This window comes from Athene cunicularia, assembly GCF_003259725.1.
Source record: "Athene cunicularia isolate RWA chromosome 6 unlocalized genomic scaffold, athCun1 chr6_part1, whole genome shotgun sequence".
NCBI classification, from domain to species: Eukaryota; Metazoa; Chordata; class Aves; order Strigiformes; family Strigidae; genus Athene; species Athene cunicularia.
In genome coordinates, this window is record NW_020799105.1 from 25761177 (window position 1) to 25778226 (window position 17050).

The 17050-nt window shown below is 48.4% G+C and overlaps 1 protein-coding gene across 1 annotated transcript in view; it reads right to left on the bottom strand.

The window, feature by feature from the left end:
- Positions 1 to 17050, bottom strand: part of TCERG1L (transcription elongation regulator 1 like) — a gene marked incomplete at its 5' end in the record, with an annotated part of 91039 nt that overhangs the window by 17992 nt on the left and 55997 nt on the right. Inside the window, 4 exons of the mRNA XM_026851568.1 lie at positions 162 to 231; positions 6125 to 6279; positions 9822 to 9910; positions 11649 to 11743. Of these exons, the coding sequence (XP_026707369.1) occupies positions 162 to 231; positions 6125 to 6279; positions 9822 to 9910; positions 11649 to 11743 (409 nt within the window). The remainder of the gene's footprint in view (positions 1 to 161; positions 232 to 6124; positions 6280 to 9821; positions 9911 to 11648; positions 11744 to 17050) is intronic.

Below are 17050 nucleotides of genomic sequence, written 5' to 3' on the forward strand. Positions count from 1 at the left end.
TTCATGGAGTTTGATGAAGACTGGATACCTTAAGGATGACTCTCATAACTTATTGGTCTAGTTATCCACACAGGAGAAAAGGATTTTATCTCTCTGCATTTATTTGTACCAGACGTTAGCTTCCCAACATTACATATAGATAAGTAAACTTTAGAACTTACTTATTTCTCTTAGTTTTGATGCTAAGATCATCATTTTCATCCCCTGGACAAGAACTAACACATTTATCTGCTAAAAAGAAATAAATAGTTATTAGATTTCAACTAGATAAATGGGAATACAAATTCCTCAGATTAACCTTTCATTTCTTGGCTTTAGCCGCTGCTCAGGTATTTACTATCTTTCACTCTCCACAGTGTTTTAAAAATAACACACATTTCATCAGATCCTCAGAAACACCTTCATCCAAACGAAAGAGAAAGCAACGAAATCAACCATTTTCACTCTGACAAATCACTCATCCATGTTGTGAACAAAACTGTTCATTTGTGACATGACTTCATTTAAATCTTGCTGTTGTCTCACCTGATAGACCCTCCTCCCTTCCCTTAAAAATACAACTCCAAAGACATTTCTGCAAAACTGTTTCAGCCCTGGCAGTTTGAAGGGTTCAGTTGTGCTAACTCGTGCCAGAACTTCCCTCTTTAGCCCATTTCTCTTTCTTATGTAAGCAAATATATTGCTGCTTTTCCAGAAATTCAACCACCAGTACAGCAAGGCTGCGGAGGTACCGACACCCTCCGCTCTCCTGATGCTGCAGAGTAGCTCCGAGGCACTGTTACACTCCTGTCTGGGCTGGACACGCGTCCTTGAAGGACTCTGAGGTTGCGTTGTCAGTCATAAGAAACGTGAAGCATCTTGGAGCAGATACTTATTTCTGGAATCTAAATTTCTTTTTCATGCATACAAACTGCAGTTTCCATCGACATTCAAACGGACGGACCACCAGAAGTCTTGTCCATCCAGTGCTTGGTTTGTGCTGGGGACTCTGTGGTAGTTCGCCACAAATTAGTTGAGAAACATAAAAATCAAACTGCATGGGGTTAGCTTGGGAATATCAGAAACACCAAACCTCAGCCCCTTTGTGTGAGTCTGATAACGAAGACATGTCTTGTTATTCAGGAAACCATGGAAAAATAAATTAAAAATAGAATTGAACAGGTTATGAAGAGAAAAGGTTTGAATAATTTGATATGTAATATATAACGGAAATCAGATGAAACTCCAAGACATCTGCTAGGAAACGGGTCCAATCTTTGGATCTCTGAAGCTAACAGAAATTTGGCCACTTGTCTCAAGTTTCAATTTAAGAATCTCACTCTTAGCTCGTTTTTATTTCCCTATTTTAGGGAAATTACATGTTTATTAGTTCAGCAAATGTTGCCTTTTGTTTATACTAAGTGTTTGAACAAAGCAGATACTAAATCACCACAAAAAAAGAACAATCAATAAACCAAACAAACAGCGGCTGTAATGTTGTGGCGTGGGAAGACCAGGAACAGAGACCACATGAGGACGAAATACACAGCAGGGGCAAATGGACTCTACTGACCGGAACGTAAAATGGTAGTAAGGAGAAATAAACGGCATTCCAAAACAAGGAGAGCTTGCTTTCAACATTCCTGAGAATATACAAGCGTTATGAATACACAGATGAATTTAATAATGTTTTAAATAAACGTAAATTCACTGGAGCTATTACCTCGTGGTAAATTCTTCTTTGGGACGCCCAATTAAAAATACAAAGAGGTAGGAAGAGCAATGTGCAAACTCAGAAGGTGGAATGTAATTCAACAGAGACGTTCTAAAGCTATTAATCAGGAGTCGAGCAGCCTGCGGAGGCAGCGATGGTCTTAACTTTAATGAATTCTGAAGGTAATAAAAAAAAAAATGACAGAGTATTTGATGGTGTTTTCTAAGAGAGCTGAAGTTAAAGGCGACTGGGCAAGCACAATCCTGTTCCTGCCAAATTTCACCACTGTTAAGGAAAAGCCAAGGGGGCACCTCCCGCGTCTGCAGACGGGATGCACTGGGAGTAAAATGAGGGAGTGGTGCCAGGCCTGGCCCACGCCACGAGCCTTTCCCAGTCAACATTTTTGTCAGAAAAGAGCAAACTCGCTGGTGATGACAAACGACTACGTGAAGTTCTCCAGCTACTTGAAGGTGAACTCAAATTTGAGTCATTTTATGACAAGACCTTTCATACATTTCTGAAAAGGTTATATAATTTTTAAATTTTGCTGGGAAAAAAAAATAAATACACGAACTAGGCATTTATAAAACCAAATCTTAGCCACCATATAGCCTTCAGCTAAAAGAAATGTGATAGAACACACCCTGCTTTCAGAGTTGACTTCCATCTGCTGGTTCCTGCCACACCTCGGGGTCTCCCAGAGCAGGGACACCCTCCCCGAGGGAGGGACACCCCGTCCTGCTCCTGTGGGCGTGCTGTCTTGGGTAAATGGGGCAAGATTAGAGTCAGCATCAGCACTTGAAATTTCAGTGCAGTGGAAAACTCGGTAAAACATGACAAATGGTATCTCCAGTCTCACTCAGGATCCTGCTGAATCACAACGCACCGCTGGACCTCTGATAAGATTATAAACTGACTTTGAAAGGGAAGAGAGGCAGCCGAGCACAAAATCTAATAATTGATTTAAAGCTTTGAGGAAGAACATTACCTGACAGTAATCTTTCCATGAAATCATAAAGTGGAGCACTGCCCCAGTCTGATGGTCTATCAAGCCTAGTGCCAATTAATTAAATCATTCAGCTAATCCCAGTCATGTCATGAATTCCGGTTCATTATCCAGAACAAAGAGGAAACTCCAGCATTCACCAGGTGAGTTAAAGCACCTCCGATTCATCGGCCACACGCAAAAATCTGATTTGCAATTCGATAAAGAGACATGGCACCCACATATCGCACGTGAGCCCCGGAGCTCACCCGTGTCGTTTCTAGGGACCGTGCTTCCTACTTTTGTCTGAACCCTAAAGGGTCCAATATATTTGTGGGGACAGAGTAAACTACACCAGAACTGATTCTGAATAGGGACTGTACCAAGTGTGAATCGACACGTCGTTTTCTCTAGTCAGGATGTCAGATTTCTTTTCATTAGCTGAAAAAATAATTTCCTCAGCCTAAATGTCCAGAGAAACCATCTGAGCAGGTGGAGGAATAGGAACAGATAAAAATGGGTTTTGCCATTGCAATAGGACAGAATCATGACAAGAAATCTTTGAGGGGAAATAGGGATGTTATGGGTCAGTCTGTGAGCGCACTGAGACAGAGGAGCAGTGACAACTGGGGATGGGACAAGGGAGCTGTCAGGGGGAGGTGCTGCACGCCGCTGTCAGACCGCTCCGACTTGGGAACGTGGGAGATCAAGGGATGAAAGTCCTGGAAACACCGTCCCCATCCTGGCTCCGTGTCTGGGCGACGGCGGGTCCCTCCGTCCAGGTCCCCGTCCCCATCCCCGCGCTGGGAGGTGTGTGCCCCATCCCCGGGACGACCTGATGGGAACCATCAGTGAAGAGCCACGACACCTTCATAAATCTCCCCGAGGACTAATACTGTGTGGAGGCAGCGTAATTGATAAATGAGTAATTTTTCATTTATGCCTAAATTATAAACACGCTTGATCTTTCAGCAGAGCGATGCACAGATAACCTATAGCACCCCATGAATAACTACGCTTGCCAACTTCTCTTGTGCTTTTGATTTAAAAATCCTAATTAAAACTCAGCAGCAGCAACTAAGCTAAATAAATTTGGCAACCATTGTTGCAAACACACAGCTCGTTTGTGTTATTTATTTACTCGAGATTACAAGCTAAGAGAAATAGTAACAAATAATTCCCTTCACCTCAGCAGCTAATATATACTAATTATAACATGACTGTATCAGATACTGAGCAACCGCAAGTCCCAAATATATCAAGGAAAATTAAGACTATTAGCAACAATGAAAGCCATGGTCATAAAGAAACTGGTGCGTGAATCAGATCTTGGTGGTACATATAGATAATAAATAAAAAGGATGGAACACGCAGAAAAAAAAAAAATATAGATTTTTGAAGTGGCACATATGACTTTAGACTCTTCTTGTTAATTAATTATAGACCATGAATAATGACCCTCAGTTTTGTCTTTGGCCATCATTCATCCCCACTTGTCAGTAATTAACTGATCTTTCAATATATCCCGTAACAGAAAACGTGTGCTGTATTATTCTCCTGAAGAATGAACTTCAGCGCATACGCTTTGGAATTATTAGATACTCAGCTGAAGTTATTCAAGCCCTGTACAAAAATGACATACATACAAGCATCTGGCGATCGAAATTTATATTGAAAAAATGTAATGACATTCCATGTTGATAAGGACTACACTAATAGAAAAACCATTCTTTGTAGCTTTTTTTTTTTTTCCCAGCCAACTTCTGCTAATACCGATAACATAAATCCTGATTATCTCTCCCTTTTATCTACCTGCAGACAGAGTGTTCCGAGCCCACAAAGGCACCCTCAGAGCCCCTGTTCTGCAGCAGCTAATTGGGAGCCGTGCCCGTGGATCAAAGCACACATTAGAGTCCCCGATGGCCCGAGCACAGAAGACAGACACTGCACCAGACTGGCAGCGCTACCTTACTTCTAGTTAGAAAATACTACAGACTCTAAACGAATGACAAAAGTCTCATTTTCTCCCCCACTCTCCATTTTTCTAGACCTCACCATTAAAGAGCAAGGCCAGCTGAAGGAGGGTCTCCACTGAAGCTGCTGGGCAGCAGAATATTCAAGAATTACAGGCAGCTAATCAAGAGAAGGAGCATCCCAGATGACTGCCACGCACGTAGCTGCTCCCCTCAGGAACGGCAGGTCTCCCCGACCCCGCTCCCACGCCCCCATCAGGAAAGAGAAGGAGCGCTGACACGGAGCAGCTCCCAGAAACACAAACCCTAGTGGAGGCCACAAAAAATGGTGAAGCATCATCTTTAGTGAGAAACGGGGCGGAACAAACTATGGAGCCACCAGCAAGCACAGGCTGGCACGCCGGGCTGCTCCACGCCTGGTCACCAGGACACAATCTGGACCCAACAACTACGGTGTGGAGAGCAGAAAAAAACGTGGCATGGTGAGGAGTGTGGGATGGGAAAGCCAGGCTGGGAATACTGCCTCTGCAGACTGGCCGTCCCGGGCAGGACCAGAGAGCAAACACCGTGGATCACTGACAAGCCAAGGGGTGTCTCTCAACCTGTACTTTGAGCCACTTAAGGTGATACGGCAGATCCACGTGTTTTTCCTTAGCCACGACTCTCCCCTTCAGGAATCCAGAGTGTTTAGAAGAAGGGGTCTGGCAGAGTCACAGACTCACAGAATCCTTCAGGTTGGAAAAGCCCCTCGGGATCAGCGAGTCCAACCCTCAGCCCGACTCTACATAGTTCTCCCCTACCCCACATCCCCCACAGCTCATCCCAACGGCCCTGAAACCCCCCCAGGGATGGGGACTCCCCCCTCCCTGGGCAGCCTGTTCCACTCTCGGACCACTCTGTCTGTGAAAACTGTTTTCCTAATGTCCAGTCTGAACCTCCCCTGTTGCAGTTTAAAGCCGTTCCCTCTTGTTCTATCGCTAATTGTCACGTTTCGGTGGAAGCACCCACGCATCCACCAAACCATGGAGCACTCTGAGATTTCCTACTGGGATTTTTTTCTCCCCTCTACAACTTGGTTGGATAATCCTTAGCTACATCGGTTCTGCTTTTGTGGAACAGCTGAATAACGGACTACTAATGCATTCCCAACGTACATCTTGGAAATAAGTGTAATAACACATGAAGACAGCGTCTTCCAAAATGTATTTTATACATCAAAGATTCATCCAGTGTAAGAAGCCACCTGTTCCTTCATTGCCAATAATGAGAACGCTCTATCCCCCAGCTCAGCATTTCAGTGAAAATAAGGATTCTGCAATAAACATCAATTTTAACGCAATACTTTATATGAAATCTCAAAAGGAAAACCACTCTAATTATGGTTATCAAACTTTCACTGAATATATTTAGCAACCAGGTTTCATTTGATATTTGAGTTTAAATAGAGGCAAATAATCACAGGGCTTTAGTTACTTGCTGCGGCTTCCAGCTTGCGCTTGTGAGGAGGATCCTCGATGATCCGGTTTATGTCGCCGCGGTGCTTCAGGTCCACCGGCTTCTCCCAGACTGACAGCTGCATTGTAGGGTTGAAGAAGAAGACCCGGTCATCTCCAGTCCAGACTACACACCTATTCCAAGTGATAAACTAGGCTTAGACAATGTCAGATACACCCACGGACAAGAAATTACCCCGCAGCTGGCTCCTTGCACCTCTTTGCAGCGCGTGGGAGAGGCTCCTCTCGGACTGAGGGCCAGCCCCAGGCCCTGCCAGCCCACGCCACTCACCTCGGGTGGAAAAACTCTCTCCATACCAGTGAAACACCATAGAAACGCCCTAAACACCCCCAAAAAAAGCAGTAGGTGAAATATTCTATAACAGAAGGGAAAAACGACGGGACGAAGAGGAACGCTGTGGCGCTCACAGCAAGAGAAGCCACAGGAAAATACATTTCACGTGTTCAAGCCGTGGCTGAGCGCAGCAAGTGGCAGAAGCCTTGGCAGCAGGGCTGGGTGGCCACGGGGAGCCTTACGCAGATGCGCTGCTGTGAGGAGGTGTAACCACAGCATCCCTGCAGCATCCTCGTGACAACCGCCCCAGCTCCCAACACACTGTGCTGGACAGGTACAACCCCCCACCGCAGAGGTCTGCCACAGAGGTTTCCGCTGATCTTTACGGGCTCCGGTTGGAATTTGAAAAACGCTGCTGTGCAAATCCCAGTTTCTTGACTTGGTCAGTTAAAATATGCACGACAGCAGTTCAACTTTTTGTCCTGACATTCATTTTAAATCGGCTAAAATAATGTGAAAGTATCGCACCACCCTTAACAGACATTCAAAACCCTCAAGCTTTATGTCACTAAATCTTTGTGTAATAAACAGAGTATCAGCCTCAAGCCCACATCACGATGAGAAGTAACAGGCGTCATATACACACTCCGACTTCCTCACACACACACATCTCATGGGAAAACGTTGGTCTCTCTGAAGCATAAACACCTGCAAGGAACAAATTTTACCACTGGAAGTTCTGCTGCTTAACTGTTATTAAAAGCATGGAACAAAACTGGTTTAACAAAAGTCTGGTCTGGGGAAAGTCTGCTAATATAAAAAATGCTCTACCACTGCAGAGTACTGTAATAAGATAATCCAACATACTTTGTGTACCACTGGTAAGACATCACCATTGATCTTGCCCAAACACGTAATGAAAACCACAAAACCTGTGTAGGAATCCCTGGGGGGAGCTGCCGGGCGTCAGCGTGTCACCGAGCCCAACACCACAGCAACCCTGTCCAGTGGGGTTCAGTGTCCTCCCCAGGAACAGGAGCACAAAGCCGGTTGTACAAACCCAGCCAACGGCTTCAGTCACACTTACACCCCACAGAAGTTTTGGCACCCTGAATCCAGGGACACGGACAGGAGAATTATTTTAATAACTTTCTCCTTATTTAATACACAAATTGTTTGGATCGCAGAAGAGCCTCACAGGACAGATGCTCTAATCCTCTGTTATGCAATGATTAGGTTTAATTACTACTTCTTACTTTGTACCTTGGAGCTGTGGGAACCTCTGTTCTCCCCAAAACACCGGCCCACCAGCCCCGAGCCCCGTCTGCAGGGCTCAGCGAGAGGGATTTCGACAGGAGCAGCTTCAAGCCACGGCTCCGCGCTCCCACAACCACCACGGGCATCCCGAAGGAGGGGAGAAAATCTTGGCACTCGAGGTGAAGAGGAGAGACCATCCCCTGCCAGGGCTCACAACCAGGGGGTTTGGAAACGTGCGTTCTGCCCCTGGCAGCAGGTGCTGAGCTCACTGCTCCTCTGGCCACGCGCGCAGCAGTCGGTGCTGCTCGTTAGTCACTGAGCATCGCCGGGTCCCGCGTGCCGCCGCCCCAGGTCAGACACCGCGGGGCCCCTTGTGACACCTCTTCACTTTTCCATGACTAATCTAATTTGACATTTAATTTAAAATTAATGTCCCTTTCCCCATGTAACACGTCACCTGTTGCTCATTGGTATAATAACACTTTCAATTATCCACAGGGGACGCGTGGTATTTTGTTTCAGTCACACAGCACGCGCTGGAAATGCAGGCAGTGCTGTGTTCAGGTCTCCCTTTAGAAAACCCTAATTTAAGAAGGAGTAAGGGCACAACATGGTGATATTAGTTTGGGGGTTTCCTGTATTTCATATGGTAGGTAAGGTTTAGTAACACTGCTGAAATTTTTTCTGCCATTAGAAACTATGGCCTGGCTACTCATGAGAGGTGCTTGGTGATGTCACCCTGCAGAAGCAGGAAGCCAACCTACGGGTGGGGAGCGAAGTAAACGCCGAAATTGTTGAATTTCTGTTGCATACCTAGTTTTAAACTACCAGAAAAAAATCCTGTAAATTGTGATTGAAGCACCCTGCAAGCATGCTCCATGTTCCATCACGAGTCACGGGGCAGACGAGCCGCTGTCACCTCAGAACAGGGGACAAGTGTCAGGGTGAGGACTCTGCCCCCTCCCTCTGGTCCCAAGGCCCAGATCTGGAGGCCTTTTCTCACACCCAGAGTACATTCTGGGAACCCAGAAACGTTAAGTTTCTCCTTAGATATTGAAATACAAGTTTGGATGTGAGAGCGGTGCACTTTGGTGGAGGTACCGGCTGCCCCCTCCCTGCTCAGAAGACCCTGTGGAGAAGAGGGGGTGCCGTGAGACCCCTCCAGGGGTACCCCTGGCTGTGGCTCTTTTCTGTAAGAACGGGTGAAACCATGACCTCCTTCTGACACTGCTGCACTCAAACGGTTCCTCTGCACTACACCATCGAGCAGCAGCTGTCAAGAACAGAAATGATTGTTGCAAATCACGTATTTATGACGATTAAGCAAGACACTGGACTGCGTTTGCAAAATGGCACAATATGACGATACCAATGGCTGATGTCTATACGGAGTGCCATAGCCGAAGATCCCGTAGCCGTCAGCCACTGAGTATAAACTAGTTATTACATGGGTGAATGAGGTAAGAAAGTCTTCTAAGCCATTCAGGACAGAAAGAGAAGGAAGCTTTTATCTATTAAAAAATGACACAAGAGCTTTAGATACCCGACATGTAGTTACCTGAATGGGAACGTGATCAGGAAACCTGGCTCACGAGACACAACTGTTTTCACTGATTCAAAATCAACCCATTCTTGCAAGCCAGTATGAGCCACCCGCTGCCAATGAAGTAACTGGGGAAGAGGACCTGGCCCTAATACAAGTAAGACCATTTCTCACGGATCTTGTATTTCCCCTTCAATCCATCCGAGCTGGATCCTCAAGCCGTGTAAGAGAGAGCCCAAGGAGCACAGCTCTGCTCAGAGCAGGCAAGCGGCCACGCACGCCCACACCACCAGACAGGGAAAGCACCAGTTGCCTCTTGCCAGAGCTGGTGGCCGGCTGAGCCAGGGCTCCGCAGCACCCTGCCCTCACCTCGCACGTCCCAGGGAGCTTGCGGTTACCTCCCTGCATTTTCCTTAAGTACATGATTAATGAGGAAAAGCTCCAGCAGGAGCTGGAAGCCAGCACTGCTACTTAACACCCAGGGTAGCATATTTTCCCCACGTACCAGAGCATTAACGCGTGCTTGGCAAGGGAAGCGACCCTGAGGAACGGCTTCTAGCAGGTCTGATTGCATTTGCTTACCATGGTGATCCTGGCACTGGAGTGGATGCCACGGGCTTGTTGCCGTTTGATGTGCTGTCATCCTCATTTACTAGTTTAAAAGAATGATCCTTGAAAGACAGATAGAGATTAGTCAACAAATAAAGCCGCTGCAGCAGACTGCTGTTGTTATACAAATCACCCCCTTTAACTTGAAGTGGCTCACCCTCGCTGCCATTATTCCACCAGCGGTTTTATGAACAACCAGCTGCCTTGGGAACAGCCCAGATAAACAGCAAATAATAAAAACGCTGCCCCACTTACAGCGGTACGAGTGAAAAACCAGCAGAGACGCTTTTGTCCATGCCCACAGCTCACTTGGCAGCAGCGGGAAGGGAAGGGCTCAGGGTGGCACGAAAATCCCCGCGTGCCAGCCCTGGTGTGTGAGCAAAGGGAAACGCTGGCACGAGCACAGCGGGAGCCATCGAGCCAGCCCGGGGAGCACATCCTGCCCCGCAGAGCTCAGCACCATCCCGCCAGCACCGGCTGCTGGCTCCCCAGCCCTTCCCAAAGCTGTCACAATACCGGTAAGAGCGATTCTCCCTGGCCTCGGCAGTGACCCCCGAAGATGGGGGGGACCCGGCTGTACCCCCATCCCCACCGAACCCCCTCTGTAGTGTTTTGCTGGCTGAAAACAGCTTTTGATTGTAGCAACGTATGGAAACGAACTGTGACGGGGAAGATGCGGGAGGAAGGCACTGACCTAGCTAAAACCTGATATCAAAACACAAGAACCACGTACTTAATTAAAAAATAATAAAGTGTGTGTCCAGAGGTCTTCATCTTGAAAGCATTTTACAACTTAAAGCCCTAAGGAACGTGCCCGAGTACCAAGGCAGCTGCAAACTTGGGAACACCTCCAGCGCCCGGCAGGTTCGCTTGCACAGAGCCTAACGGTGGCGCGACAGGAACGGCCCAAGGGAAAATCAAGTGAGCAGCAGCTGGGCCCGTGGGTCCTCCTCGCGCAGGACAGAGCTCCTGCTGCTCCCAGGAGCCTTCCAGCATCTCCCGTGCTGCTGGTTTCTTAGCCCGAGCTGCTCTTCCACACCCCACACCCAGGTAAAGGTTGAGCTTTAGCCATTTCCATGACGTCTGCATTTCATAGAAGCTGGGAGTACAGTTTAGGTCCTCTTCCTTTATATAATAATCTGGGCTCTTTTATAAAAAGCTCATGAAGTGGCGCACACATAGGATTTATTACCCATTGTAATGCACAGCCTATTTGCTATCTGTTTACACTTACCTGTCAGTTTTATTTAAGGACCGCGCAATTAGCTGTAAAGGAGGGCTACAGCAGGGCCCAGCAGAGATAAATTAGCAACACCAGAAAGGTGAAGGCCATGAAAAATTTCTTCTTTGCACCTGAGGCTGGTTGCTCTAAGCAGCACGAGGTCCAACGAGCTGCCCCCTGCTCTAAGCTGGGTCCCTGCCACCATAGCGAGACAATAAAAGAAAACCCCACAGATATTCTCTTTGTGCACTTCAACTTGTCCGTAGATGAATTTCATCCAGGGCTGTCACACCTCCACGTTTGCACTCTCACCCCTCCCTGCATCGACTCGTTTCTCCTCCAGCACGGGGAGAAAGCCAGCCACGAGCATCCCTCCTCTGATGCTGTGACACCACAGTGACAGAGCTCCTATAAAGCACCAAGATAAATTAAATAGATAGCTCTTGAAAATCGACTGTAGGGAACAATCCCGTATCACCGGCACGGCTCCAGCCAGAGGACAGTCCTTTATCCTGACTCTGATTTGTGCAGTTCAATGGTTTAAAGAGGTTTAGAAAAGAAGAAATGCCACTGCAGACCTTATCGCCGTCGCTCTCCACGGGGGCACTCTTCCTCTCCGCGTGTAAAATCAAGGTCGGTGGGCAGGAGGATCTACTCGATTCTTTGCCATTATCTGTGAGGGGAAAGGATTTCTTTTTAATGTGCAGTAAATACATTCCCAACAAGCCAAGACTGGTGAAGAAAAAACAATCTTCTCCCCGGGCATCCTCACCTCTTCTTCCTCCCCCAGTCCTTTATTTACCCCCACACGTGTGTGCCAAGGACCACGTCACCTTTCTAATACCACACTGGATTTTAACGGGACACATTTGTATACTTCAGAGTGAGGCTTTTATTGCACTGAGCTTTTTATCCCGTTATCCCTGAACCCAAAGCGTCTTTCCTGCCAGTCCCCTCTCCTCCCAGTCCGGAGATACTGGTGTGCTCTGGGTTAACCTCTGCAGGAAGCACCGATGAGTGTTTAATTGCATTTCCATGGAAGCAGTGGTAAGAACACGTACCTCTCCTTTACCAACAGCTATCTCCATCCCGAAACGTTAAACTATTCAGTGTTTCCACTGACTACAAAAGCTGTACATCTCGATAACAGAGAGGCCACAAGGGATGCAAGGAAAGGCAAAAATGGCAGCAGGTGCAAGAGACAGGCCTAATAATGAGTAAAAAGTCATTTTCACAGCAAGAAACATTTTAAAAGACATTTGTTATTATTATTATTATTTGGGGGGTTTTTTATTGCCTTGTCTTTCCATTACTCTTAAAACATGTACTTGGAGGTTTGAGCGAAGATATTCTCTAGCCACCTGGCCCACCCCACCCGCGGCAGGGAGGACAAGGTGTGTGCATATGTATGTATGTACGCAGACGTTTATATATTTATATATACAATAACCAGTCCCAGGAAAAACGTACGTAGCCCCCTCCAAACACCACCTGCTGTGCTCCTCCTGGAATGAAAGCCTACAAACACCAACCACGGCCCCATGCCGCAGCACCTGGACTCCTACCTTAAGGGCTGCAAAATCTCCGGCACAGTTACACAAGGAATGACGATGATGTTCCAAGTCGCTCATAACAAAGCTCCGTGAGCAGCATCGAACATGCTCGAGCGTTCCCCTGCGCACCTGCCCGCAGAGTTCCAGCACTGCTGAAGGAGTTTAACCTCAACACCCACAGCCTGGCACCCACCACGCACGGCTCCCCATAGAGCTTAAGTGCAACCACACGCCACAAATACAGGCTGGTACTACTAGTATTAAGTGTGCCAAAATGAGGGCAAGCCACGACATACCTTACCCCTTATCCATCTCAAGAGTTATGGAGCACTTTCTGCCCGCCAAACAGACTAAAACTTCGGTATAGTAGCTTCAAGGAACTGTTTGCAAGCACTGCTTTTCTAGGACTGCATATTTTGTAGCAGATTCACATGTCAAACTGCTGTTTAATTAATTTTAAACTTACTCAGACTACAGAGTAGGCACACGTGTAGCAGGAACTATGCCGAGGAAAAGGCTGGAGCTTCAGCTATTTGACTCTACTTCACCGTGGAATATATCACAATAATAAAATTTTAAATATATGTCATTTTTCTCAGAAGACAACTTACTCAATTTTTATGGGTAGTGAAAAAGGAGATTTACAAACCATATCAATTAATTTCCATATTAAAGGAGCTAGGAGTAGGGAGCAGCTAATACATATCAAAAGGGTCTCTCAATTCATCTTTCCTCACGAGCCATCGGGAGTCAGAGCACTGCCGGGCACGTTGGGCTTTGATGACAGCAGTGTGGTACCTGGGTTCAGGCTGCCTGCGAGCACCCATCTTCCCCCGCTGGGCTGCTGGACGGGCGAAGGAATCCCAGCGGAGCGCTCAGAAGGGCAGGGACAGCAGAGGGACAAGGCAGGACCCGGCAGGGACTGTCCCCTCCAGCAGCGGAGCCACACGCAAGCGCCTGGAGGGGCCGGAGGCAGTGAGATCAGCCCCGACAAGGCTCCGTGTGAGGGAAGCAACCACGGCCCAAGGGCACGCAGGATGTTTCTCACACTCACCACCCTGGGAGGTCCAGCGGCACAATTAAAATCCCAGAATCACCCAGGTTGGAAAAGCCCCTGCAGCTCCTCCAGCCCAACCATGAGCCTCCCCCTGACCCTTCCCAACTCCCCCAGACCCCTCAGCGCTGGCTCAGCCCGACTCTTCAACCCCTCCAGGGATCCCGGGGACTCCCCCCTGCCCTGGGCAGCCCATTCCAACGCCCAACAGCCCCTTCTGCACAGAAATCCTTCCTCAGAGCCAGCCTGACCCTGCCCTGGGCAGCTTGAGGCCATTCCCTCGGGGCCTGGCGCTGGGGCCTTGGCTCCAGAGACTCATCCCCCCTCTCTGCCCCCTCCTGGCAGGGAGTTGCCGAGGGCCAGGAGGTCTCCCCTCAGCCTCCTCTGCTCCAGACTGAACCCCCCAGTTCCCCCAGCCGCTCCCCAGCAGACCTGTGCTCCAGACCCTGCCCCAGCTCCGTTGCCCTTCTCTGGCCACGCTCGAGTCACTCAATGGCCTTTTTGGGGTGAGGGGCCCAGAACTGAACCCAGGAATCGAGGGGCGGCCTCCCCAGTGCCGAGCCCAGGGCTCAGATCCCTTCCCTGGCCCTGCTGGCCTTTAACTGAGGATGCCTCAATTAGGGCACCTCAATTAAATTCTGCTAATCCATTCTCCATCTCAAAAACATGGCAAAAGGGAGACAACGTTCAGTTTCTCGGCTGTTCCACAGAGGTATTTCATTATCTTGTCGTGCATTTTCCCATCACTCCGACTCTCCCACTGCTTTTCCCACAGGATATCCTTGGTGGCTTGTCCCCCACCCCCAGGACGTGCCATGAGCCAGCCCTGGGGCACTGCCCTGCACAGCCTGCCTCCTTCCCAACCAGGATTTTAAACCCAAATATGAGCACATCTTCCAGAAACGTGTTTGTAGAGGCTGAAAGGAACCTTGAGACATTCCCCTCTGCAGCAAAAGGTCCTTTGAAGTCACTAATTTTGCAGCAGTTAAAGGCAGCGGGAAGAGCCCCGGTTTGGGGCGGGTTTTGCGGGGGCACGTCCAGCGCTGGCCCCGTTCTGTGGAGGCAGAGCTGGTGCTGGGCTCAGGGCACACGCTGGGAGCCCTCAAGGACAACGCTGCTGAGCGGCACCGTGCATCTCAGCACCTCCAGCTCTCAACTCCTCGGCTCTTGCCATGAACCAACTCCGGCAGCAACACCTCTGGAAGGCCCGTGAGCGGCTGCTGAAACGGCCACAGACAAACTGCTGTTGGGGTCGTGTCACTCGCACACGGAGCGGCTGGACACAGAGCTGCACCCTTGGGAGGCGATGCTGAACGGACCTGGGATTTATTTCCTTTTAATAGGGAAATCACATCTACCCCTCTTCCAGCTCTGCTTCTTTCTCTTTTTAACTATTTCTCTGATCGTAGAAAAAAACCACAACTTTTTATTATTAGAATTTTGATTCTTTCAGAGTCTTCATTCTCATGTTGAAGAAGGAGCCAAGTTCTTTCACTCCTGTATGTACATACGCACACATGCATGAGGAACAAGAAATCATTTACCCAGCCGATGTCAACTTTTAGCTAATCATTACAAGCATTCATATAAATACATAAATGGCAACTGGTAGATTTAACCAGACTGTTCCACAAGTGAAATGAGGCTGAAGAAGTGAAATAGAAGAGTGAGCCTAAACGCCACACGCGCAGCTCCAGGAGCTGGGGTTTGATGCCAAGGAAGGCAGGACATAATGGTGTAGCTGCTTTTGGCTCGGCTGCTCTTACCCTGCTCTTTAATTACTGAAGATTGGTTTGAAATACGGAGCACGGACGGACCGGTGCGGGGAGGCTCTCGCGCACGGGCGGCCACTCTCACTCCGGTTTGAGCCGCACACATCTTCAAGTGGAGACACTGCGCTCTCAACGCCTGAGGCAAGCTCTCTTTTTTCTCCTCCTTTGAAAAGCTCCCTCAAAGTATCCGAACAGGAAAGCTGAAGCCCCAGTGAGGGACTTGAGAGCTGTAGCTGTTGCTTGGAACACATCATCACCGGTGCAGCACATGCCCGTGAACTTCTGCAGCACGCGGTTCGTTTGGCTTTCACATGGGAAATGCACGGGCGCAACACTTTGGACAGTCAGCACATACAGAGTAAGATGGAAATTAAAAAATTAAAATAAAAGAGCAAAAGAAAGTCCTGAAAGTCACTGTGTGTGTCAGGAGTCACTTGCTTTCATATCTAGTCAAACGCTGCGACCGTTTTCCCCAGGTATAATGCCAAGAGAGAGATAACTGAAGCGTTTCCCAGCTGGAGCTCAGGAGCCAGCGGCTGACGTGGGGCCGGGGACGCTCCTGGGCTCACGCTCCCCAGGCTGGGGGCTGCCCAGCTCCCGAAAAGCAAGGGGCTGCAGGGGCAGGGGGAGGAGGGGTCCACCAGACCTCTGCTGGCCCTTCCAAAACCATTAGAGATTTCCTCTCCCCCAAGACAGCCAGCAAGGCACTGCTTTACCCTCCATCGGCATCTGGCACACATCTTTGCTCAGGTTTACTCTTTTCTCATTAATTAACCTTCCCCCCCCTCCCCCCCCTCTCAACTTAAGTGCATAAAATAAACCGCAGCCTGACAATTAAGCTACTGCAACATATTTCCAACACGGTCACGCACCTTTTTTTGCCCCTAAACTTAGCAGCATCATTACCAACGACGCGTTCCCACACTTGCTGTAATGCTGCCGAAGGACGCGCGGCAGACAGGAGGATGAAGATATCTGATTAAAGATACTTCTCTGAGGCTCCGCGGCAGGTAGAGAGACATGAATAATTCACAGTATGAAAAGTAAAGGTGAAGTAGCAAAACTATCTTGGGGATATCACAGAGGATGTAGGTGTATGATCATAAACATCTTATTAAAAGCAGAATCAGAGAGGGAGAGGAAGAGCGAAGATTGATTCATGCCACAGGAAGCTATGAACAAGAGATAATAAAAATTTGTTTTGCAAAGGTATTTAGAGGCCAAACCTCTGTTAATTGCAGAAGTTGTTTAAAATTTTGATTCTAAGTGTTTCCCAGAACTGGATTTACTTCAAGTGCACACATCTAAACACTCAGGTTTTTATTATCCCGCCCAGTATCTCTGCAGGTCAGTTCTGCCTCTGCCCACAACCTTATTGCTTTTGGGGTTTGAGATCAGTCTAAGCACCGTGTCTGACTGATTCACAGTTCCTCCTCTGTCGGTTTTTGCTGGAGCCAAGTGTGGGATTTCAGTGCTGGCTATGTCAGCCAGGCCCACGCCCCACTCCCGCCGGCGGGGATCCCACCTCCAGCCCATCATCCCCACCTCCAGCCCAGCACCGCTGCTCCAGGGAAGCAGCTCCTGCTCCTGCCCGCATGCTG